Source organism: Acipenser ruthenus, chromosome 15 (genome assembly GCF_902713425.1).
Source record: "Acipenser ruthenus chromosome 15, fAciRut3.2 maternal haplotype, whole genome shotgun sequence".
Lineage (NCBI taxonomy): Eukaryota > Metazoa > Chordata > Actinopteri > Acipenseriformes > Acipenseridae > Acipenser > Acipenser ruthenus.
In genome coordinates this window covers 4,896,382-4,922,741 of record NC_081203.1, presented here as the reverse complement: position 1 = coordinate 4,922,741, position 26,360 = coordinate 4,896,382, and the positions used below count along the sequence as shown (strand labels likewise).

General features: G+C 39.9%; 2 protein-coding genes across 3 annotated transcripts in view; one reads left to right on the top strand and one right to left on the bottom strand.

The window, feature by feature from the left end:
- Window positions 1–431: 431 nt before the first annotated feature.
- LOC117422473 (putative uncharacterized protein BRD3OS) lies at window positions 432–3,133 on the bottom strand. Its single transcript, XM_034037561.3, has one exon. It carries the CDS (start codon window positions 2,114–2,116, stop codon window positions 1,862–1,864), a length of 255 nt encoding a protein of 84 aa, XP_033893452.1. The 5' UTR covers window positions 2,117–3,133; the 3' UTR covers window positions 432–1,861.
- A 6,482-nt stretch (window positions 3,134–9,615) lies between these two features.
- The window catches only part of LOC117963021 (guanine nucleotide exchange factor VAV2-like), a 152,697-nt gene continuing 135,952 nt past the window's right edge, over window positions 9,616–26,360 (top strand). Inside the window, exon 1 of one of the 2 annotated variants that reach the window (XM_058986960.1) lies at window positions 9,616–11,310. In XM_058986960.1, coding sequence (XP_058842943.1) covers window positions 11,107–11,310 — 204 coding nt within the window. In that variant the 5' untranslated portion in view covers window positions 9,616–11,106. The remainder of the gene's footprint in view (window positions 11,311–26,360) is intronic. The other variant, XM_058986961.1, reaches the window with a different exon arrangement.

The following is a 26,360-nucleotide window of genomic DNA, read 5'->3' as shown; positions in this document are numbered from 1 at the left end:
ATGCCAACTGTACAAGTACAATAAACTACGAAGATACATTTAACCTTCAAAAAAACATTTATTTAAGCAGAAGACAATACACTAATATGAGAAACAAATCTATAAAACAGTATATTTGAAAGGATATTTGAACACACATATGCTTCATTTTTAAAACTGACAAAGAAAATGTTTATCATATGCTTGCATTTGTACAAATAAAGGAGGGCCTGTATGTAGTAATCTATAAGTAATCTGTATGAAGTAATCCAGAAGGGTAGTCTAAAATGTGCTAGTCAGGGTCTCTGCAACCAGCTGATAAAGGTCTAACGCCCTCCAGTTGTAATTTGAACATTGTAAGTACCAGTAGTATACATTTTCAATTCAATTACACCTCATGTACAGTCTGAAGTCTGGGTGAATCACACAGTTACAGCTGAGCTACAATAATACTGATACATGCGTTGCATTCCACTGGCATGATTTTTTTTTTTAGTACAGCATAAAAAGCTCTAGTAAAAGAAACCACCAATAATGCTGCAAATGAACTTTACATACAGACAGCCGTTCAACGATAAGACGCGCAACACGTTGCTACGTCCAACAAATTGAATGTATGATCAAATACTCTTATGGCAGAATGCATGTCTTATTTCATTTAGATTGTCTAAACAATCAAAATACAGGGTGGTTAGAAAGTCACTAGGCTATATGTGCTTTTTGTGAATTTAGTTCATGGAGGTGTTCAATGGCACAAGCTTGAGTCAGGTGCTATGAACTCTGACCTGAACACCCCTTGCCATTCTGCCTCTCGCAAGCAGAAAGTACCCATTCTGAATTGTGTGATGCAATACTGTAATAATCACTGGGGACCAGGCTGAGACCACCAAACCTAAATGAGCCAAGTCAGATTCAAACCAAGGGCTCCAGAGGTGAAAGTCTGTTGAATTAGCCTGCTGCATCGAGCCCTGTTTTTATAGACTAACTTAATTTTCTGTATTGTTCTCATTTTAAAGCTACTAAATACCACTGTCATGTTCAATATTACACAACATGTAATTCCTGTGTGCCTGTTTTGTTCTTTTGTTCAGCCTTTTGTGTATTCTATCAGAAAGCAGACACTGCCCAGTTTGCTTAAACCCCCATTTATCTTCAAGCAGGATATACATTATATAAGGATATATATGTAAACCATTTGTTCATGTAGTTCATATTTGAAAACAGCTTGTATGACATATTGTAAAGGGTGTTTCAAAAGTCCTGGTTTTATGTTTTCTGTCTTATTGCTGGTGGTAATATAATATGCAGTAATGTCCCAGTATACACAAGGGTCAGGACTTTGGAAACACAGCACAGCCAGGGATGGAAATAAGGCTCCCATGGGCAGCAGTGTGGAGTAGTGGTTAGGGCTCTGGACTCTTGACCGGAGGGTTGTGGGTTCAATCCCCAGTGGGAGACACTGCTGTTGTACCCTTGAGCAAGGTACTTTACCTAGATTACTCCAGTAAAAACCCAACTGTATAAATGGGTAATTGTATGTAAGAAATAATGTGATATCTGTATAATGTAAAATAATGTATAATGTGATATGTTGTAACAATTGTAAGTCGCCCTGGATAATGGCGTCTGCTAAGAAATAAATAATAATAATAATAATAATCTAATCCCTGTTTAATAAGACACACCTGAGCTTGTCACCTATACACTGTGGCTAATCAAGCTCGTGAAAAAAAAAAAAAACCCTGCAATGGGTGAAACTGCTATTAAGATATAGAAGTCTTACTTCCGTCCCCTGTACAGCACAGTAATTCTAAAGATTATTTTGTATTGCAAAACGTCGTTCTTCCTGCATGTTTTTTTTTTTTTTTTGTTTGTTTTTTTTTTACATTACTGAGCAAATCCTGGACTGCCCCGTGTCCCTGTGGCTCTCCAGTTTAGTTTTGTCCCTCACTAAGATAGCCTGGTTTCCGAACTGGGAGTACCAGGCACTCTGACTGCGGCTCAGGTAGCTGCTCGGGGGAGACTTCTCCAGATCCTGTTGCTGCTGCTGCCAAATGAGTAGCGAAGTGTCCCGGTACCGGAGTCTGGCGAACCCCTCTGAAAGAGCCTTCTCTGCCAATGGGACGCGTCCACTCATTGTTCACGGAGTGTATCACAGGGCTTCTGTACTGTCCTCAATTCAAGGTACCAAAATATAATTACACAGTAGGAACTGAACCATGCTTAGTGCCAGCTATGTGAAGCGCAGTGCCCTAGCACTCTTATTTTGTTCGAAAAAAGACATTTGCCATTTCGTTACATGGCTTGCTATTGTACAAATCCCCTTCACAGTGAAATCCCTTTTTCATATTTTTTTTCTCTCACTGATTCGCTTAATTATCTACCAGTACAGCCTTGACCACTCTCCATGTTTTGGCTGAGGACTCCATCTTTTTGACTGTGGTTGAAAAGCTTGACAAGTATTCTTTACTGTAGCCCATATGACAAAATTACAGTAACTCCTCTTAATCCGTATATTTTCGAGCAGTAGGCTAATCTTCAACAAAATCTTCTTGTGATATTCCCAGATTAAGGTGCATGTTTAACAACACGGACTTTTTTTTTCAGCAGTGTTGTCTCTCATGACCTTGGCATCACCTGCGCAGCAGAGAATGTTGAATCAAAGCGAGTCAATGCCTTGGTTAAGTACGCAAAAATGGACTCTGGCATTCGCTAAACCAGGGAGTTCGCTGGGTGTGCTTACCGTGCAGCCTTGTTCTACTAGTGTGACAAAACTACTTTGCATGGTCTTCTCAATAAAATGTGAACCCTTTAAAATTAATATTATTTCCCAAGCAAGACGACATGTCCCTCCATTGCGACGGGGGATTATACAGAGAGGATATCAAGTATGGGCCGTTTCATCTGCTTGGTTTTCATAAACGGAGTGATTTGTTACCCAAGTTGTTTCTGTCAAGTTATCTCCATGTTTGATGGAAATCACGTCCGTGTTTCAAATATCCAATGTTGAAGTTTTCATAAAGAACCTATTTAATTTAATAACACAACTTTAACTGAACTGCATCCACACCCAGTAATTCGCTGCTGCTGCTGTCAATAGCAACCGTGTTGTCCTACCGTTGAAAGGAGTCCCTATGAAACATGGCCAAGTACGTAGGATTCCTACTACAGCTGAATCCGAACCGTCAAACAACAGTACTATTAGAACGCACAGAAAATCTCAATTCGAAGAGTTGACGTGCATATTGCAGTGAAAGGAAGGAGACGAAACTGAAAAGGGTAATTTTATTACAACTGGCGTTTTAGTTTATAATGAAACACAGTAGAGGCCTGTACATGCATAGGCAAGCAAAGTATATGATATACACATAAATAAATAATATATCATTCTCCCAACACGGTAAGTGTGCATTCTACATGTTAGTTAACAGCATTATTTATGCACTGTTTAATGCTAACTTTGTGATGGTGTTATGCAGTTGTGTCAGCTGCAAATAAACTGTTACCACCTTATGTATTGCACATGGTTCTGACAACACACTAACCCCCCCCCCCCCCCAACCCCATGCAGTAAGTTACCAGTTCGTTTCTGCTAACCTCAGGGCATGAAAACAGCAGTAGCTTTAATGGTGCTTCTCATTAATAATCCTACTTCCCTTATAAACCCTTCCATTAGTGATGCAGTTACCAACAGACACGTTCTGGGCTCTTACTAATTCAATATCCCAGTGCATCTTTTGCAGAAGAGAAAGGATGTTAAAGGAGTGCTAACCAAGGCTTCAAATCTGTGATTTACTATACTTTGCTATGTATCTATTTAGATTGCAGTCCACTTTAAAAATCTGAGAAAATTATAAAAAGCATGTTTTCAATGATCATATTTTTTTGCATTTAAAATGAGTTTTAATGATCATATCCAGACAATAAAGGCATGCCCAATTAGGAATCTGTACTTTTCCTTGAAACTTGAGTGCCCCATAATAAAGGATAATCAAATTCCTCAGGTTTTCAGATTCTGTAACCAATACATGCTGAGTTTTATCGCATTAGAAATCATTAAAACAATCCAGAGTTTCTGGTTGCCTAGCAGACCCCAAACCTCTGCCTTCATTTCTCTTCTCTAATATCTACTAATAGCCCAAATTGCATAGTTGGGGTAGGTAGAAATCCCCATGTGTATTTTGCATGACGCTCAAATGTCTACAAAAGCCTTCTTGGAAAGGACATTATGGGTAAATGTCTGCATGCATGCTAAACAGAAACGACTGCTGTGTTTGATTATTCAGACTAAAGTACTTCCCTGTGAAAACATTTAGGAGTGTCAGATTGAGTGACAGATACAATACTAGTTGACGTAGTTTAGAATAAGCACAACCCCTTTGTAATATATGTAGTACTTGGACTGCAATATATGAAACAATAACTGGAGTACGCACCCTTATTAGACTACATGATAGACACACACGATGATAATGCAAATAGCAACAGGAGAATGCAGGCACTGGTATAGTAATGGTTCCAAAGGTTTCTGTAACCATAATGTGACACAACGAGAAATCATTTTTAGTCACACTTTTTATCTGTGAATAATGCTGTACTATGTTCACCTGTTGCAAGTGATAAAAATGAACCTGCTGTAAAAGTTTGGTTCAAGGTTCAATACATGCGAAGAATATAATAAATAGTAAATATAATTGATCTGGTTTATTTAATAAGTACTTACATTTTTACCAATAGGGCTTTTTTTTCTCTAAATAATGACTGTTTTCACCCAATACTGATCAATCATTCATAACACCGTGTAACCAAATTTTTTTTTTTTTTTGTTCCTGGGTAGTAAGTGTTATTTCCTAATTGCTTATGCCTCAAAAGTATAGAAAATGGCTATTATTCCCCACAAACTTTGCTTTTGTGACCAGGACAGTGATATTTTGAAATTTACCTATTTTCCAGAACATTCCAGATAGATTCAGTGCTGAGTAAACTTGGAGTAACTTCTAGAACTTTCCAGTAATATAAATAGTAGTATAAATACAGGGGCCTTAAGCCCACCAGTTCAGTTTAGTTCCAGCTGCCTAAGTGGATACATATCTGTATTTTTCTGAGATGGCATCAAGGTCATAGGAGACTTCAAAATGGTGGCATTCCTGATGGGTCTCCAAGGCGGTTTTATCAAGTTTCCCTGCTATCTTTGCCTTTGGGACAGCAGGGACACCAAGGCGCACTACCACAGGCGGGACTGGCCACAGCGGACCGAGTTCTCTGTGGGGAGGAACAACGTCAAGTGGGAGCCACTGGTGGACCCCCGGAAGGTGCTGATGCCACCACTGCACATCAAATTGGGCCTTATGAAACAATTTGTCAGAGCTCTAGATAAGGAGTCGGCAGCCTTCAAGTACCTTCAAGACTTCTTCCCTAAGCTGTCTGGGGCAATGGTCAAAGCCGGTGTCTTCGTCGGACCACAGATAAAGAAGATCCTGGAGTGCAATGAATTCCCCAAGAAGTTCACTAGTAAGGAGAAAGCGGCTTGGAACAGCTTTGTCGCAGTGGTTCGGGGCTTCCTGGGCAATCACAAGGCCGAAAACTATGTGGAGCTGGTTGAGACTCTGGTGAAGAACTACGGCACAATGGGCTGTAGGATGTCCCTCAAAGTCCATATCCTTGATGCGCATCTTGATAAATTCAAGGAGAACATGGGAGCGTACTCGGAGGAGCAAGGCGAGCACTTCCACCAGGATATACTGGACTTTGAACGCCGCTACCAAGGACAGTATAACGAGAACATGATGGGAGACTACATTTGGGGGCTGATTCGTGAAAGTGATTTACAGTATAATCGTAAATCTCGAAAAACTACTCACTTCTAAATCTTTTGTAGTCATTTTTGTATTACTTTAGTATAAATACATGTTAATTTGGATTCATATGCTGTTTTTTTCTGACTTTATGTGAACGAAAAGACACAAATTCGCCCGTTTTTTTCTCATTGGAAATAGGTAAATTTCAAAATATCACTGTCCTGGTCACAAAAGCAAAGTTTGTGGGGAATAATAGCCATTTTCTATACTTTTGAGGCATAAGCAATTAGGAAATAACACTTACTACCCAGGAACAAAAATTGTGTTACATACTGGACTGTAGTATAAAGATAGCTCATATTTTTACAATTATTTTATATCACCACTAGATGGCGCACTTTCACACAATATTATACAGAAAATCATGCCATGATAAGAAACCTTAACATGCTATGAGTATAGTGATGTGAAACAGTGACACGTATGAAATCAAAGCATGTATGTGTAAAAGAGTACAATCTCAGCATGTTTCAAATCTAAAAGACACTGAACATTCGTTAGTAGTGCTTTAGAGCAGTGGTTCCCAGCCCTGGCCCTGGGGACCCCCTGTGTCTGCTGGTTTTCATTCCAACTGAGCTCTCAATTACTTAACTAGACCCTTAACTGAACCGATCATTTGTTTAATTAGACCTTTTTAATTGTTTTCATCTCTTAAACAGTTGCAGAATTCAAGTTAGCTATAACATTTTGTAAGCAACTTGAACTCTGCAACTGTTTAAGAGCTGAAAACAATTAAAAAGGTCTAATGAAACAAACTATCAGTTCAATTAAGGGTCTAGTTAAGTAATTGAGAGTTCAGTTGGAATGAAAACCAGCAGACACAGGGGGTCCCCAGGTCCAGGGTTGGGAAGCACTGTCTTAGAAGCTTATCATGCTGCCTTTTTCTGCTGCACAGGTTAGCAGCAGAATTCCTGTTTGGTGATGCAAAGAGGATCAAACTTCTTGCTGTTAACTCCTATGCTTTTGGGAAATGTACAAGTTGGGGCGAGTTACCTAATAGTGTTGGACATAGAAGGCTTGAGTATGGAAGAATGTGATTAACAGACACAGGAGGTATATACTAGTGTAGAATAAGACACTGTAGCTTTAAGAAGGTATTAAACAGTTGTCCTATGCTTACTTAGCTACAGTGTGTATACAACAACATCAATCATAGAAACAGCACAGCAGTGTTTGCTGGTGATGTCTAACAGTATTACATTGAACAATTAACTCTTCATATAGCCCTTCTGCATATTCTCAATTGGTTCTTATGCCAACCTATGTGCAGCAGCTGAACAAACTTTTCAGCCTTTCCCTCAGTATTGCATTATTCCAAAGCTATATTGCCTCCTTCTGTATATTCTCAAACTACATGCTGTATTAAACGTTAAATCATGTGGAAGCCATTTACAAAATGTATTTATTTATTGTGTTTATTGTTCTTTTCTGCAAACTCTTGTTTTTTCCACATATTACTCTGTAACAGAACTAGGAACACTGAAACTGTCGATGTACATTTTATGATGAAGTACAGTGAAATATAGTGATGTTTTTTGCAGTGTGGCGTCATGGCAGTTTCTTGTGAGGATATTTAGTTATAGTGCCCCCAGATTGTGGAACTCGTTGCCCCTTTCAATAGAGATGCCGCTTCGGTCGATATTTTTAAATCAAGATTAAAGATGTACTTTTATAGTTTAGCCTTTTTAACCTGACTTAGAATTGTTTTTATCTATTTTATTTACTTATTTTAGTAATCATGCTTTTTTTTAATCATTCTTATTAATTTCCTGTCCTCTTCAATTGTTTTATTTAAATTTTAATTATTAATATTATTATTATTATTATTATTATTATTATTATTATTATTATTTTGTAATTTTTACTACTTCTTGATATTGCATACTTCTTTCTATTTTAACTGACATGTAAAACGCTTTGAGATACTGTGGTATGAATGGACAGTAGCTCACAATGTATTATCCCCCAATGATTTAGGCACCTGTCCATGAGTCACACATATATCTTACATGTACATACGGTAAGTGTAAATCATGGTAGTTTCCTTTTTCTTGATACTGATAGCTATACTTCTGTATTTCCAGACATGATAACATAAGAAAACCTACGTACGAGAGGAGGCCATTCGCCCATCTTTGCACATCTGGTTCCTAGTAGTTGACTGATCTCAAAACTTTGTGATTCAGCCTCAACAACATTACTAGCAGTAGTGCAGTCAAGGGTAAATGAGGTTAAACTGAGGTTACCCACTTCTCATTTGGGGAATATGGAGTTTACCCACTTGTGATTTAAGGAACAAAGCGTTTACTCACTCCTACTCTCCTGTGATAAGCACATCCTGGCTATATCAAGGGTTAAAGCCAAGGCATATTCCAGTTTATTATACAAAGCGAAATGGACGCATTTAATCATGGGCAGAATCTCTTCCGATTAACCTTTATTGCACAATTCCTGCACGACCACCACAGCTGACATGCACCTAATCTGTGCATCTCTGCACACCCTCAGTGCCTGGCCTGGAACACCAAAACATCCACTTCCCCACTGATGACTAGGTAGCCCATTCCACACACTCACCTCTCTGAGAGCGGTCCTGTATTATGGAGTAATGGAAGTACATAGGCTGCTTTAATGTTATGAGACATTGTTATAAGAGCACCACAAGGATTACTTATGGCAGAGCAATAATAGCAACCAATACAAACTGACAGTTCTGAAGCACCGTATCACACATTTCATTATGCCTTTAAAACGTTATCATCATCCTTGTAGCTTGAAACTGAAAACCCATTTGAATGTAGGATGACACAGGATTGGTTTTCTGGTTTCATTGGAAAGCAAACACTTACAATCAATGAAGTGCTGTGTCCCCCCCCCCCCCCCCCCCCAAAACTGCAGAAAACTAATGACCTTGATCTGCAAAGCAAAAACACCAGCAGTGCAATTAAGATCTCTCTTTGAACAACATCACAACTCTGAACTGCTGAAGGGAGTTCACAAGGATGTATACTGTAGAAGGTTTAATGATGCCCAATTATCCTTTTAAAATAAAGCAAAAAGAAAGTCCCTCGATCCAGATTGTTAATAATAATAATAATAATAATAATAATAATAATAATAATAATAATAATAATAATAATAATAATAATAGGTGGCATGCATGCTCCCTTATTAAAGTTTACTGTAGTATATTGTACTAAAGCATAGTCAAAGCATTTTATAACACAAGCAATATTGGAAAATCATAATGAAAGACATGCCTAACAAGAAAACAATGAGTTTTGACTAATATGTAAAGGCTGCATTTTTATATGAATATCGCAGATTATTTTGGCAGTTATACCATGGGATGTTTACTGGCACAAAGGCAGTTGCTACTAGCTGGACAATTAAAAAAAAAAAAAAAAAAAAAAAAAAAAAAAAAAATTCCCTTTCTCTAAAGCTACGTATAATACAATATAAATGTTTGTCTTTCTTCAGTCTTGATGTTAAACTGCTGGCACCAGTCTTTTTGGAGTTTCTTACTTAACGTAGATGTTGTACTGGTAATAAGAAATCACAAAACTGGTATAGTCTCTCTGAGATTGACTAGACTGCATCTATATAAAATAGTACTGCAAATTAAGTACTATTTAAATATATACGTTTTTTTCGTTCGTTGAATAAACTAGAAGACTTAATTGTCAAAAGAAACAAGTTATGAACCTCGCTACACTGCACGTCATTCGCCGTCAGGGGTCTCTCCCTGAAGCAAGTAGGTGGAGCTGCGCGCTCCCGAGACCCTCCCGAGAGCACTCACGGCATGGCCAGTTAACTCTCTGTTCGCATCACCGTTTGCACTCCAACTTTAAACTACGTTCATCAACATTTGTCGGTAAATCAATGCACTAGACCCTCTGTTGTCCGTCATCACAGCGCAACCCCATCTCCAAAAAAACTCTCGTTGCTCCCTGACGTGAACGCGCTCGGCCGGAACCCCACTGCCCCGCTCCCTCCCTCCTCTCCACCAACACGCGCGTGCACGCGCTCTTGCAAGGCTGCGATTGAGCCAAGAGCGTAGTACTTGAACCAAGCGATCCAAACCGGAGAACAGCAAGGGGAAAAAGGGAACGAAAACTATCCAGTAGCAACGGCAAAACAGCGGCTTTGAATTGGATACAGATTGTTTTGAATGTTTTTAGCAACAGTGTTGCTGTTAGTCGGGACTGGAGGAAGAAGAGGATTACATTGTTGGCCGTTTTGTTCTTTCTTCTTGTGGTGGGTTTGGAGCGCTGCACAGGATAGTCAAAAAGATCTGCACGGGGCGATACGCGAGAAAACATTTCTGCGTTTCTATAGAGAGAGAACAGATGACCCTTTTGTAGTTTCTGAAATATTCTCAACATTCGTGAAGGGATACGAATTTCAAAGTGGATGTACGTGGAAATCTCTGACTGTGTAAGCAGGAGCTGTCTGCATGGACCCGCAAGAAAGAAAATAAAAGAAATGAATAAGGGTGCCTGCTCTCCGCTGCTGTGACATTTGTTGAAAATACACATTTTGAAAGGAAATTGAAACATTTTTGAATGCGTGCGGTTAAAAACCAGTGTATCCCTTTGACAGGAAAACGATCAAACAAGTGTGTCTTTGTAGCAGCTTCTGAAGTTTTTTCTTTCCCAGATCAAGAACACAAACACGAAGTCGAAGGTGTTTTAAAACAGAAACAGTAGAGGTATGCATAGCTATGTGGATGTGCATACCGAGAAATATCAATGAACTAACCCGCACTCTGTAGCTGCTAAATGTTACTGGATGCATTTATTTATGTATGTGTTTTAAAAGGTAAAGAAGAGACTGGAGAGAGGAATCTTGTGAGCACACCACCATACTGAGCTACTGATCATGCGTAAAGGAACGTACTTTATTGTAGCTTTAAGCAAACTTGGAATTACAGGTCTAAAATGCATAGGCACTAAAATGTCAAAGCGACTTTTGGTCTTTAATAGTGGAGCAGAGTTATCACGCTAAAAGAAGATACGTCCCCCACGGAATATTAAAACAAAACCAATGGACAAACTTTCAATCTCCGATTTTATAAAGAAAAAGGAAACCGGCAGCTAAACTGTAAAAAAGGATTTCTAATTTGTATGCGTTGAACAGTTTTTTTTGTTGTTGCGCGTACTTAAGCAGAGATCCACGCTGGTGTACCACACAGTACGTGTCTGCTACGACTTGTCGGTCCTTGTTTTGGTGGAAGAGTCGCTTCTTCCCTGTCTTTTTTTCCGTCAGGATGGAGGAATGGAGACAGTGTGGTCGATGGCTGATCGATTGCAAAGTGCTGCCACCGAACCACCGGGTAGTGTGGCCCTCTGCCGCTGTTTTTGACCTGGCTCAGGCTCTGAGGGACGGGGTCCTCCTGTGCCAGATGCTCCATAATCTCTCACCTGGATCTGTCGATCTGAAGGAAATCAATTTCAGGCCACAGATGTCACAGGTAAGCTTGGGCAGCAGAAACATGAAGGGGTTAATGACTGTATATAATAGGCATTATTGCAGAAGTATTGACTGCCCTAATCTGGTCTCTGAACATGTGCAATTGTGTTCCAACGAATGCATTTAAATAACATACAAAGTACCCAAACTGTACATTAAAGTGCACAGGATGAGAAATACTGTCTTTATTACTGAGCTGTGAATTTGCTTCTAACATTTATAAAAACGTGAGAAACTCGTGATGACAGGTCATGCTACTGAGTGACTGGCTGCAAAACGGCTATTAGAGGGAATTGGTACATGTCAGGAGGGAGGCTGTGTTAGTCCTCTACATCCAGTAGGGGGCAACGTGGAGTAAAACATGTACTGCACTGTGTCAGTGTACAGTGCAGTATCTCCTGGAAGGATGAGACTGGGTTAATAAGTGTTAATTTGCCTCAAACACGCACAATTTCAATTAGATATTATAATGCAATCGTCAAGGACATTTAAATACAATGACTACATGTTCTTATCTTTGCTGTCCTTATACATTATTCGCATATCTTTTAAAATGTATCTTTTTAAAGCTTTAATTTTAATGTCTTTGAAAATGCTATTACTGTTTCTGCCATTAAAAGGGTCCTCTTGACAAAATATATCCAGCCAGCAATGTGTCTCGGGGTGGTTAGAAATAAGATTTATTTCCACTTAGGAAAGGCCAGTCTAAGTTATTTATTCCCTCACATGTACAGATAAATTGTAGCTCTCACTAGGTCATGCATCCCCTTTCTCTCTCAGTATCTCTACTAGTTACACACATACACACAGATGGTCATAGATAGTTATCTTCTTGGAGAATATTTCCAGGTCACTGAAAATGTGAATTGACTCACTGAGAAGAAATAATTCAATTCAGTGATGCAAAATGTGCACTTGGGAAGTAAAGGAAACCCATTCAGCCACCACACTTTTGCCTGATCAATATTTGCATCTGCATTTTGAGAGATGGAGCGAGCTCTGTGTTATGGGTGTTCCCAGCTTTAGGAAAGGGGACAAGACAGGCTGTTAAAAATATCTTCTTGAGTGTCAAGTGATTTGGTGTCAGAGCACAGCAATGTTGTCCCAACAGCTAAATCCCAGTCTGAAAGCATGTATTTAACAGTGTCTAGCTAGTTAGGTTTTGAGAATCCAGTGGCTCATGCGTTGCAGACACCTGGGAGTCAGTAAGCTTTGTCTGTGCTGCTCAATTCTGACTGCATTCCAGAATGATGACAGTTCCTGTTGTATTTCTGTACCTGTACTTACAGGGGAGAAACCACCGCCTGACTCCCTGAGGTTCCTTTTTTTAATCTTTCTTAATCACCAGTCTGTTTTTACAGCTAACAGCGCTAACGCCTCACAGAGGTTATTTTGTTTCTTCAGACGGAGACTTAAAGAGCAAGTTGCTATGGGTATGACATAGCGGTGTTAGCTTAACTAATGTATTTTTCTTTGTTGTTTAGATTTACTTTGTGTCGTTTTATGTTTCGGTGACACATCTTGGTGCTTCTTTGTGTGAGGGGGATTCAAATTCTCTGCTGGGATTTAAGGGTGATATCAGTCAGTTACAGAAACTAGAACCCCTTTCACACTGGCACTCCTATCCGGGGCCCGACCTGGGTTCTGGCTACCCGGATCACAGTCCCACGTAGTGTGAAACCAGTTACCTGGATCGTACCTGGGTTGACCCGGCTCCCATTGACCCACGTCAGGATGTGGGTCGACACACTTTGACCCGGGTTTAACGAGACAAAATGCATGATGGCTGTTCGTAAACCGACACAATAACAAACAGCCACGTCTGTGTGAAGGTTTCGCTTCCACAAGGAATGTTTCTGTTTATTCTGTTTAGCTATATTTTTGTTTGCTTGAAACACACCATGAGCCAGATTGCAGCAGGGATGAAGAAACATTTGCTCTAATCAACATTTGAGCCGACGGTTCAATCCAGAGAAGCTTGGATGGAAGCGTCAGTAACAAGCTGCTTCCGGGGCATTGATACGCGCATTGTGCACTTGCGTCTGTCACCCAGGTCAACCCTGCTTTATCAAAAGCAGTGTGAAATCGTGTCACCGACCCGCATGACACTGGGTCAGGTAGAGCATGCCAGTGTGAAAGGGGCTTAGGAGGCACAAATAAACCATTCTGTGTGTTTTAAACTGTAACGTTTTGCTACTGTGTTTCTTTTCCAGTTTTCCTTTGTCTCTTGTATTATTCAGCAAACACACATTTTAAAAATGCTTTCTCTACCCAAGCCAAACCAGTGTGTAAAAAAAGATTTATATGTAAGAAAAAAATTAGACGTGTCCGCTATTTTTTTTTTATTCTTTCATTGGATATCATCATCTATGGTGATCTCTTGTACTGTGCTGTAATATTGAATGAGAAAATGTGGAGATCATTGTCAGATACTGAGTTAAATGTACTTTTGTTTTGAACAGGTGCTTGTAAAAAGGATTAACTTATTAAACACAGATTTATAGTCTTACAAATAACCCATGCCATCTAGTTTTGTTAACTAGAAATGTATCTGTGCCATTTGATGTCTGGATTTTTTGCCTGTGTCATTGGGCTAAGCTGTTGGCCTTATACTAACCTTTTTGGTGACTTGTCGCATCCATTGATTGATTGGTAAATACACAGCATCTGTAAATATTATTATTGACATGAAGGGGTAATCCAACTAAAACCCTTCCTTCAGCTTGTGTATCCCATTACAGTTAGAGCTGGAGGAGCGGACAAGTGATTCTATGCTGTAATCGTATTAAACTGATTGTAAAGCAATTTATGCAGCCAATATATACAGATCAGGGCATGTGTCAGTCAGGGAGTGCAGTTAGGATATAGAGCAGACTCACAGCAAGCAATTTCCTGATCCAATATTGGACAGGTAATAATCAATGCATTTAGAGCCCTTTCTTATTTAAAAGCAGGAAGCAAACATGTGCAAACTGTTCACCAAAGCCTTAAAATACAACTGAAAGCATGCACTGATAATCGATCAATGAATGTTCAAATGAGGCTTGCAAAGTAAATTTAATTGCATTGTAATTTTGCTTCTTGATAGTGTGATTGGCAGCCAGCAAACCATTTTGGCCCCCCAGCATCATTATATCCATTAGGGCCTGACCCATTTCCAAGGCTGTTAGTTCAGAGTGATTTTAATCCTCAAGTCTTGTTGGTTATTGTTAGGGGCATGGGTTTCCAGGGCGATGTGGCCAAGTGATTTTCTAGACACCTTGTATATATAGTACAGTGCTGTCCCTTTGCAGTGTCTCACAGGCTTGCCTTGATTCCCTCTGAAATTACTCATTGACTTCCTGCTGTTTTATTTGCTGTGACAACTACTAGCTCTGGCATTATCTTCCCATGCTTGATAGTATAGTATACCTGATAGTACTCCAATGTGTAGCTTTGATGCCCAGTCATTTCCCTTCTAGTGCTGCACCTTGTCAATTTCCTATAGTATCTGGGTTAATACCTCCATCTCCAGGGTTCAGAAGAGTCTACAATGATAAACTGTCCTCTATTAAAATGTTCACTGACAGACGTTTCAATTAAATCCTTTCTCAATGTCTTTGTTCTTGATAACAAACACTCAATAGTGGTTTGTCTATTAGTCTTTCTCAATGTCTTCAGTGTTCGCAACTGCTTTTAGTTATGGATGAAACTCTGTACTCTGTTATAATGGTTTTCTACACCCAAAAGAGCGGCTCACAAACAATTTCAGTGGCAATAATGCAAGTCATTTTGTCCAGGAGGAAAGGGTGATTGGATGGCGATGGTAATAAGCAGAGTACAATATGACACCATCAGAAGTGACATTTTAATCTTATGTTAGATTGTTCTGGGCTGCAAGTCTTCTTATTAACAAACACAAGGATTGAAATGAGTATGTTTCAGAGCGTGGGTCTTAGGTAATGATGGTACCCATGTCAGTGTTTGTCTTTTTAGTTGCAAAGGTTTGTCTAATGTTATAGTCTGCCCTGCAGACTTTTTAATGGCAAGGACTTGAAATATATTTTATTATTATTTTTCTTTATAAATGTAGTCATCGCCAATGATTTGTACCCCAGTTTTCTCCCCAATTTGGAATGCCCAGTTATTATTTTTATCCCGGTTCACCACTGCACCTCCCGTGCCGACTCGGGAAACGACGGCAGACACACGTGTCCTCCGAAACGTGTCCTGCCAAGCCGTTTCACGCAGCAGGTCTACAGCGAAGCCACCAGACCTATAGTGCCGGAGGACAACACAGATCTGAGTGGCTTCTACAGCAGACCCGCAGGCGCCCTATCGGCCACAGGAGTCGCTGGTGCGTGGTGAACCGAGGATTACCCTGCCGACCTGAACCATCCCCACCCGGGGCGACACTCAGCAAATTGTGCGCTGCCCCCTGGGAACTCCCGGCCACGATCGGCGATGGCTTAACCTGGACTCGAACCAGCGATCTCCAGGCTATAGGGCGCATCCTGCACTCCACGTGGAGCGCATTTACTGGATGCGCCACTCAGGAGCTCCTAGTATGTGAATATTAAGATAAAAACCACCAGGATTGTGTTGGAAAAGATGCTGAGGAACACCAACGGCACCACAGGCAGTATTGGTAAGCAAAGTGTTAGGTTGTAAACCAATATAGTCTGTTCAGTACAATTAAAGTAAACACAAGTCACAAGCCCTGGACTTTAACCACTGGACCACACTGCCTTTTTATTTCTTTAATCAAACAAATACAGTAAATAAAACTATGATCAGGAATAAAGTGGCACGAGAGGAGTGCATTGATTAAACAGCATTGTGAATTAGGTGGAGTTCTTGTTGACTGACATGATTGATTATTTAGCAGAATGTGAGCAGCAGAATTGAGGCTGCCTGAAAGGCATTGTGAAGCTGCCTACAATAGTCAGGCCCGCACGACTCAAAGATTGGTTCAGGAGTGGCTGATGTCGGAGAGAGAGAATATAACGAAAGGTAATGGAGCTATGAAAAGAGGGTTGTACAGGCATTTATATTAGGCTGTAGGCTGACATGTATTTTATTTTTGTAAAGATCGATTTCAATTAAATCACAATATGATGCATGTCATGCATTTAATAAGATTTGATGCTTATGTATTCATACTAACATTAAATCAGACTTAATCATTCAGGGACCGATCAACAAATCCTGGAAAATACTCTTTTTCCAGATAATTTCAAGCTCTGGTAGCCTAGAGTTGAGTTATCGCACTAATAAAGAAACAAGGTGAGCCATACAGTCAGGGCAGTGCAGGTTTGCATCCTGGCTCTGTGAAGTCGCTGTTCTTCGTTGGAGTTTCAACATTGCATTGGCTCTGGTGCTTCTGTGGGATACAGAGTTCTGTGTCTCCACACCGCTCCAGAGCAGACCCTGCTGACCAACTGCCTGGAGAGCTCAAAGCTGACTCCTGCAGGGCTGTCTGACCTCTGCTTGGCTGAGTCTGCCCACTGACCTTGCTTACCTCTGACTGTTATCTTTTATAGTGTAATAAAACATGTTTTACCCCTAGAGATAACAGGGTGAAGTCATTAAATCTGATGTTTACAGTATTCATGTTACTGTACCTGTTTCCACTTACCTGAGCTGGAGTTAGTGTACTAGAACATTGTATTTGAATGACACGGCTGTTGGCTATGTAGGGCATGCAAATACCGTTAAAAAAAAACAAACAGTAGGCTCTTATTAAGCATGTGTAGAGATGTTGTACCCCCTGTGTTACAGCAGAGTAAGTTCAATCAATAAGAGAGGGCGTGGTCTGTATTGTACTGAATACAGATGTTTCTTGTTCCATCGGATACAGCAGGGGCTAATGGTTTTAATTATTTATCATGCCAGTACGAAGTTGAGAAATCCCCTGATTAGCGAAGAAATTTGGCAGTTCAGTTTCATCACAGCAAAACCAATTAAGCATGACCAGATGTGTCGTAACAAAATAAACACAATACAGCATTGGCTGACTTAGTCTAACCACTGTAATTCATCCAGTGGTGCGTCAAACGGCTCGTGGCAATGCGGGAGCAAACATTTGCTAAAGGGTTAAGTTCTGCTTTGTAAAGGAGAGGTGGATCCGCCTTTTTAGTCAAATTACAGAGAACCAACATTTGTTTTTAAAGGTGACGTCACTTACAGGCATTTCAGCATAACTGACATCCACAAAACTAAATCCAAAACGTTTGTCCACCTATTTTCTTCTTAATTATTATTATTATTATTTGTTTATTTAGCAGACGCCTTTATCCAAGGCGACTTACAGAGACTAGGGTGTGTGAACTATGCATCAGCTGCAGAGTCACTTACAATTACGTCTCACCCGAAAGACGGAGCACAATGAGGTTAACTGACTTGCTCAGGGTCACACAATGAGTCAGTGGCTGAGGTGGGATTTGAACCGGGGACCTCCTGGTTACAAGCCCTTTTCTTTAACCACTGGACCACACAGCCTTCTACATTGAACACCAGACTATCACTGCTGGTCGCTAGCTATGTGATGAGCTGGCTACTGCTAATGTCTCCTGGGTGTCACTGGTAGATATTTGTGTTTTAATGAGTGGAAGAAATAGGCCATGGATACTAAATGTGCTGTAAAAATAGATTGATGGGCAGGTGCTTTTAGTGGTTTAAAGAAACTGGGTATCCATGCGTGTCCCAGGGTTGGTGCAGAGCTTAATGTTTCCTTCCATTCAACAGAAATACCTGCCCATGACAGCGAGCTGGCTGTTCATTTCAAACCTAATTTGTAGTGTGTCTGATGATAAATGCTGTGCTCTGAAGTTGCAATTGAAATGGATATTGGAATTGTTACTGTAGGTCACATACAGTCATAAGGCATTGATTTAAATAATCTGAACCATGGCATATCTAAATACCGTCTCCATGAATCTCATAAACCCCAATGTACTGTAATACAGACTTGCAAAATATTTTTCAATCTATATCATTTTAGGGTGCTCTGTAATAGATCAGTTACACATTGTAGACCTCAGCTCGCATGCATATATGTGTACCATCAAAGTGAATGCAGGGTGTTGCAATGTGTAAATTGCATGCAGCTGGCCACTGGAATATTGCATGGGAGCTGGTTTTGGTAAGGAAGGGTTCTGATTTTGAAATGGATCTGCCTCACTCTTGCACTGCTGAATTCTTCAGCCCAGCCAAAGATACAAAGCCTCCTTCCTTCACAGCAAAGCAAGACAAAGTAAAGTTGTGTAACCCTGGTCCCAAACAGAGCAAAACATCTGGGACAAGAAATTAAAGTTCAAGGGAGGGGAGGGGGGGGGGGGGGGGGCAAACTGAAATAGCTAAACAATGGCATGAATAAACTTGTGTATTTACTGTAAACGTGGAGTCTCTTGCCAGATCGGCTTAATTCCTACCACCTAGAACATCAGCTGATGGAATATTGAAGTGTGCTGCCCCTGATGTTCTTAACCCCAGTATTTCTCGGTCTGTGTAGCTCTGGCTTTGTGGTCGTCTTTCTCAGTGATTGAGATCCTGGTTGCTGCTTCTTGAAATACAAATGGGACGTGTTCAGTTTTGTGGTAGTTGAGACAGGGAGTGCTGTAGAACTCCTGAAGGCATTGATCGGGAGCATCAGGCTCTTCTGTCATGGCGTTGCAGTTATGATTGAAGTGCTGAGAGATGGAGAAAGAGGAGATGTTTGCTGTATGTAATAAATCTTACATTATAGCGCAGGAAGGAAAACAAAATGAAAGCAATTCACATGATATTTTATTAAAGGAAATATCTACCATTGATATAAAAAACATATGAAACACACACATTTAAATAAGAAAAAAAAAATAATCTGCTGTACATGTTTGCAAATTCAATATGAAAAGCCAGTGATAATCCTTTTCAGTATGTGAAGCAATTCTACACAAAGTACTGGTAACAAGTGCAGATTACGTTGTATCAATTGCTGGGTGTGCAAATCCCAGTTCAGTGAGAGTTTCAAAACCCATTGGGGGAGAGAAAACAAAAGATTGAAAACTGTAGAAAGCTTTTGAAGGTATTGACTGTGTATAGGCAGATAGCAAGTGGGCTGCCATTATTGCATTGGCATTTATAATTTCCTTCCAAACTGTGCATAATCCACGGAAAGTAAAAAACATTTTTTCAGGTCTTTTTTTATTTAGCCAGTTCTTGGGTCCTCCCATCTTGGAATGACAATGAGTGGCAATGTGTGTACTGGCAATTGTTGCTTATTAATGTGTAAAATGGCCCTTAGAAATAGCCTATTTAGCTTTCACCTTTGCCCGAGCACTGAGATACAGTATGTGCTTGATAGAGATAAAGAACTACAATGATAAGATAACCAATCACTGCTATGTACAAGAATCCAAAGGTAACTTGGTTTCGTGACCATAATATTTTGATGGAGACAACGCTAACTTTTCTCATATTTACCCAGGGAGATAATATTTGTTAAAAACAGTGGGGTCATTTCTTCTGCCAATTTAAATGATGATTTATCCATGGGAAAACAGGAATCTCATTGCTACAGTATGAATTTAGTAAACCAATTCTGGAGGTCTTTTTCAACATTAGCAAATAGATAAAACACAAAGGCTATTAAAGAAGCCATACGTTATTTTTTAGCCCTACATTTTAACCAAGTGTATTTCAGACTCGGCTGCTTACCTCATTCAAACACCTTTCGTTGCTGTTTATCTGTAGGCCTTTGTGTTCTCAATATTCCTTCCAGATTTCACAGCTGACCACTTTGGACACACTGAGGCTCGTGTGTTTTTCCTGCACCGCCTAACCAGATGATGAACTGTTGAGCTTGTGAGATTTACGCTTTCAAGCTGAAGTACTTTTATCTTCTTCGGTGTCTGCTGATAGGCTGTTGTTGTGAGAAATTATCGGTTTGTTTTCAGCTTTGTTCTGCATCTGGGGCTTCAGGGATCCCAAGGCCATAGCCAGTGAAGGGGGGTTCTTTGTGAGCAACAGAGACTGAGCTTGCCAGAAACTGATGGGCAAGCAGACTAAACAACTCGGCCCATTGAGGATGTGCTCTCCAGGGCTGGGTAGTGTGGAGAGACCCTAATTTATCATTTGAACAGTGTCTCCATTGTAGTTTCAGCAGTTTTGTCCTATAAAATACACACACAGTATTGCATAACATGTGTGGTATGTTATTCACAGGCAAACTGTGGAACTATTAACTCCTAAGCATTCATTGCAGCATTAACTGAGGGCTTGTTTGTTGATCTTAAGATGGTAGTTGGGTCACACATACTACTAATGTTAATTGCAACCCACTTTGTGTATATATGATTTCAATAGTCGATTCAGCTAATCAGAGATGCTCATTCCATGTTGGCAACCAATCTGAGTACAATGTGTTTTCAGAAGCACTGGAAATGTTCCTATAGGGACAAGATGTTATTTCATCAATGCCAAAAGGGTACAGGAGAACCTTGTTTCCATTCCTGGGTTATAGTAAAGACACAAGGGCTTTAAAATAGCATGCTACCTTCATTATTGGTTTTGGAAATCTTTGGAGATAACTGTGCCAAACACCTCGTGGAAAGGATGGACATGATGTGATAACATACAAGAAGACAGCAGTTTAAACTTTTAAATATATTTTACCTGGAAAAATGAATAAAAAATAAAGTAGAAGAATTAGGGGACCAGTGGATGGTAAGATGATGATGACAGTTTTCAGAGGTGACGTAACGGTTAGATTAACCAAACTAGATATCCAACTTTTCCAAGTGGCACGCCTTAAATATGCGTGCATTTAGAAAACCGACCTTTACTAGGTTACAGTAATTGAACTCGCTGAGTAATGGGAATGTACTTTGGAAGTTAAGCAGTTTGATCCTAATTAAAAGTCTAGAAGGCTATTTTTAAGGTGATATGCCAGAATTAGTTTGCCTCTTGTAACTGCAAAGCCTGGTTTAATAATGTGTATTGATCGGACACTCTCAACACCTTCACTGAGTAATCCCCCCCCCCCCTCCACCCCCCCTCCTGCTTTCGGGAGGGTTTACTTCAGAAACAAAGAGGGGCTTGTGAGTTAATGTATTTGCAGCTCGCTACATTCCGGGATGGCTTAATAACCACAAAAACATGGCAAGCACTTTTCCAACGCTAGGTGGGTAAAGATTGAAAAGAATAGAAAAAACTCTATAAATGTTGCAAAACAAGTAAGCCTCAGTGTATGTCCTAAAAAGAACTCTTTTGAATAATTTCTCTCTAGTTTTTTTTCTGTTCCATTGTGCAAATGGGAGCTATTTTAATGGAATTGGTGCCTCTAAATACTAACACAGCTTTGTAGTTCTAGAAATAAGACTCCTACTATATCTAAAACAGTCCATGCTGGTCTCTTTAGTGTAATCGGGTCTGTGAGACACCAGAGAGAGGCCTTTTTTAATGAACAATGTCAGAATTTAGATCTATTGTTGTTTAATCCAAAAGGCAGGGCCTGTAGACTCATTACTGAATTTCTTACAGGACACTCACATTCAATTAACATTTTGTTTGAGCCAAGAAGCAAATTCCCAGTGTGAACTTATTTTAATGAATAATACTATTTATTAAGCCACATTTTTATTGAAATTAAACTGTGTCTACTGTAATACAATAAATACTTCACCTCTTCAAAGTGGCCAAAATCTACCCAGACTTGGATCTTACAGAACCTGTTGTGACCGGTCATGCAAACAAGCACCTGCTTTTCTTAATCATTCCATGTTGGCAACCAATCTGAGTACAATGTGTTTTCAGAAGCACTGGAAATGTTCCTATAGGGACAAGATGTTATTTCATCAATGCCAAAAGGGTACAGGAGAACCTTGTTTCCATTCCTGGGTTATAGTAAAGACACAAGGGCTTTAAAATAGCATGCTACCTTCATTATTGGTTTTGGAAATCTTTGGAGATAACTGTGCCAAACACCTCGTGGAAAGGATGGACATGATGTGATAACATACAAGAAGACAGCAGTTTAAACTTTTAAATATATTTTACCTGGAAAAATGAATAAAAAATAAAGTAGAAGAATTAGGGGACCAGTGGATGGTAAGATGATGATGACAGTTTTCAGAGGTGACGTAACGGTTAGATTAACCAAACTAGATATCCAACTTTTCCAAGTGGCACGCCTTAAATATGCGTGCATTTAGAAAACCGACCTTTACTAGGTTACAGTAATTGAACTCGCTGAGTAATGGGAATGTACTTTGGAAGTTAAGCAGTTTGATCCTAATTAAAAGTCTAGAAGGCTATTTTTAAGGTGATATGCCAGAATTAGTTTGCCTCTTGTAACTGCAAAGCCTGGTTTAATAATGTGTATTGATCGGACACTCTCAACACCTTCACTGAGTAATCCCCCCCCCCCCTCCACCCCCCCTCCTGCTTTCGGGAGGGTTTACTTCAGAAACAAAGAGGGGCTTGTGAGTTAATGTATTTGCAGCTCGCTACATTCCGGGATGGCTTAATAACCACAAAAACATGGCAAGCACTTTTCCAACGCTAGGTGGGTAAAGATTGAAAAGAATAGAAAAAACTCTATAAATGTTGCAAAACAAGTAAGCCTCAGTGTATGTCCTAAAAAGAACTCTTTTGAATAATTTCTCTCTAGTTTTTTTTCTGTTCCATTGTGCAAATGGGAGCTATTTTAATGGAATTGGTGCCTCTAAATACTAACACAGCTTTGTAGTTCTAGAAATAAGACTCCTACTATATCTAAAACAGTCCATGCTGGTCTCTTTAGTGTAATCGGGTCTGTGAGACACCAGAGAGAGGCCTTTTTTAATGAACAATGTCAGAATTTAGATCTATTGTTGTTTAATCCAAAAGGCAGGGCCTGTAGACTCATTACTGAATTTCTTACAGGACACTCGCATTCAATTAACATTTTGTTTGAGCCAAGAAGCAAATTCCCAGTGTGAACTTATTTTAATGAATAATACTATTTATTAAGCCACATTTTTATTGAAATTAAACTGTGTCTACTGTAATACAATAAATACTTCACCTCTTCAAAGTGGCCAAAATCTACCCAGACTTGGATCTTACAGAACCTGTTGTGACCGGTCATGCAAACAAGCACCTGCTTTTCTCGTCCATATGAACTAGATCTGTATTGGGCTGTTTCAGCTCAGTTAAGGAATTGTGAAGCCTGTGGACACACCCTGTAATGGCTCTCTGGCAGGGTTGAAATAATAATATTATTTTGTTTCGATGTAAATAAAATGTGTTGAAGTTTGTAAAAACAGTGTGTGCTGGATGGCAGGGCTGGGAGGGTAGACCTCCCTGACTGCCTAATTGAAACTTAATGTGCAGCAGGTGGCCAGGTGTGAATGAACTAATTACTTGCCTTTAAAAAGGGGCTGGAAAGCCAGACCTTTGTTCTTGTTCTTGTTTACCAGCATGAAGGTCCATGCCTGTGTGAATAGCCAAGGAGAGTGAGCCAGGAGGACCACAGTGTGTGTATGGCAGGGATTTATTTAGGGGAATTTTAATCTCACCAGAGTTTATATTAGTTTGTGCAGGGAGAAGGTTCCTGGTGTAGACCTCCCTTTTAGTGGGAGTAGTGCACTGCCCGAGCTTGGCCACCTTTTTGCTTGTTAGCTGTTCTCTCACTGTGTTTTGTTCAGCATTTTTGAATTGTAATAATGTACACCTGTGTGTCTGTGCGTATGTCCTTCAGCACTAGGGCTTCCATTACTGGTACCCTAGTGGCAGCTATGTATGACTGCAACTGCCTGTGTGATTCAGGCATAGTGTAGTCAGATTGTATAGTATTTCTATGATTGTTTGCAGAGGTAGTGTTTTACATAGTTATGCATTTGGAGTATGTTCTGTACAGTTTTCCCTGAGTGGGAGATGGGGAGTACTGTTTTTATTAGACAGGGATGGCAACATTGTATAGAAAGGGGATTTAGAGTCTCAGAGTTGCTTTAGACATTTTAATGCACTAATGCATTATGTTAATGCATATTTATAATATATTACCACTCCAAGCGTGATCTCAAATGTGGGGGGGGGGGGGGGTTGGTGGATATTTCTAGATTCGCTGTCGGGAATCAAAGTCTGTGGTTTGTCTTGGACAGGTGCTGTCTCTGGCTGGGGAATCTGTGATATACGACTCATGTGTAACTTCCCAATGCACACTGTAAGCAGCAGCAGCATTTCCTCTATACATTTATTAGGCGTGACACTGTTACAGTACTTCATTATTTATGGTCCTTCACTTTATTTTAACCTTGGAATTCCTTTGAGGGATCCATTAGTCCTTTGGTCAACACGTGCAGTGCGGTCCACTGGTAAGAGCAAATACACTAAGAGGTTGAAGAGCTGAGGTTTAAATCCTAGCTCAAGAATCAGTCCTTAGGTTTTAAATTCAGCTGGTCTTTGTGACCTAGTCATTGTCAAAATAACACTGACAACATTAAGCCCGCTTGTTAAATTCTTGGTACAGATCCTATTGGTATTTCTATATCATAGAGCTACTCTTTGGAGATGTGTTGGTTTAGCAGGGTATAATATTAGGGTTTATTACTCTGACAAGTGACTGAAACTTATAAAGCATACATAACACCTGAAATAAAACAATCGTTCTATTTTAATTGCTTCCAAGATCTCACGAGAGGAGGCACAGCAGATGAGCAGGAACACGTCAAGTGTTTGACTCATCATGTGATGAGGTGGGAAAACTGCTTAATCAGCTAAAGGTCTTGTCACATATCAACACGGCACACCCTGAAACAGTTGCAACATGTGACCTCCTATGGTACCTGTCACATTGAATTGATCAGAAGCAAAGCAGTGCGCTGAGAAGTGACAAAATAAAAAGGAGCCCAGTCTAGATTATATATGGTTTTCAACCTGTGGTACTGGTACGTGCCAGGCTTGCAGCTGGTACCGGCAGGTGTTCTTAATGACGATATGATTCCTCAAGCAGAACACTCCCTCAATCGCACCATCGTAATGGATCAATCTGTTTGTATCACTGAATCACAGAGAAATTAGAAATGAACCAAAAAAACCTGCAAGTGACGTGGCGCATCGGCAGGGATACTCGGAGACCAGAAATGCTGCAGTTTAAGAACTTACTCGGATTTATTTACATTTCATAACACAAAACAACAAACACCGCACACATACCTTCACCAACACTACCAACACTAACACCCGTGATCACCCTATTTATACACCTGTGGCTGGAGCCTTAATTAATCATTTAAGTAATTAATAAATGACCACATCCCCACATGTTTTTACCTCCCAACATACACCCACACACACACACACCCATGCACCAGCAAGGCTTTCACCCTGCCATGCTGCCACAGCATATCACATGTTTTAATAAAATGAAGTGCAAGAAGGACAGGAGCAATATTTTGATTGAATACAAATGCTTTTAAGTGCAGAGAGGTATTAACACCAACAGAATACGGGAATGCCAGTTTTTTATAACGTTTGTGATGGTGACCAAACGTGTGTGAGTACTGTTGTGTAAAAATTTGCTTATGATGAACAGTTGCATTTAAGACATGCAGAACAAGAACAGCGAAAAATAAAAATACACTTAAGGTTTGCAGACATGCCATTAACAAAATGCCCTGGAAACTTAAAATAATGAAAATAATTAACGAAGGACAAAAAAAAAAAAGGAAGTGAAGATGTCAAGCTGAAAAAAGGTATCTTTGTGAACTCCAATAAACCAACGTTATCTTTCGCAATTCAAGTCGTAGAGTGCTTCAATAAAGTTTTGAATCAACACAAACTGATTTTTTTAACATCTGTTGAATCTTGCAACCCAGATATATTATATTTAGTTACATTGTTACAGAGCTCTGTACGGTAAAGGATTAAGGTGTGGTATTCTGCAGAGGTTCTTGAAAATGTGAACTAAACTCAGCGTGTGGGTGTTGGGCATCCTTTATTAAACGAACATTCTGTGCATCTGTTGCTTTACAGACCCTGCTGTAATTGGAGGAAGTTTTCCTCTGTTGTTATGGAAACAGTTTATAGAAGATTTCAAAGGGCCTA

What these genes read in the sequence shown, in the direction of transcription:
- LOC117422473 (XM_034037561.3), bottom strand. Translation starts at nt 2,116, where the DNA reads ATGAGTGGACGCGTCCCATTGGCAGAGAAGGCTCTTTCAGAGGGGTTC.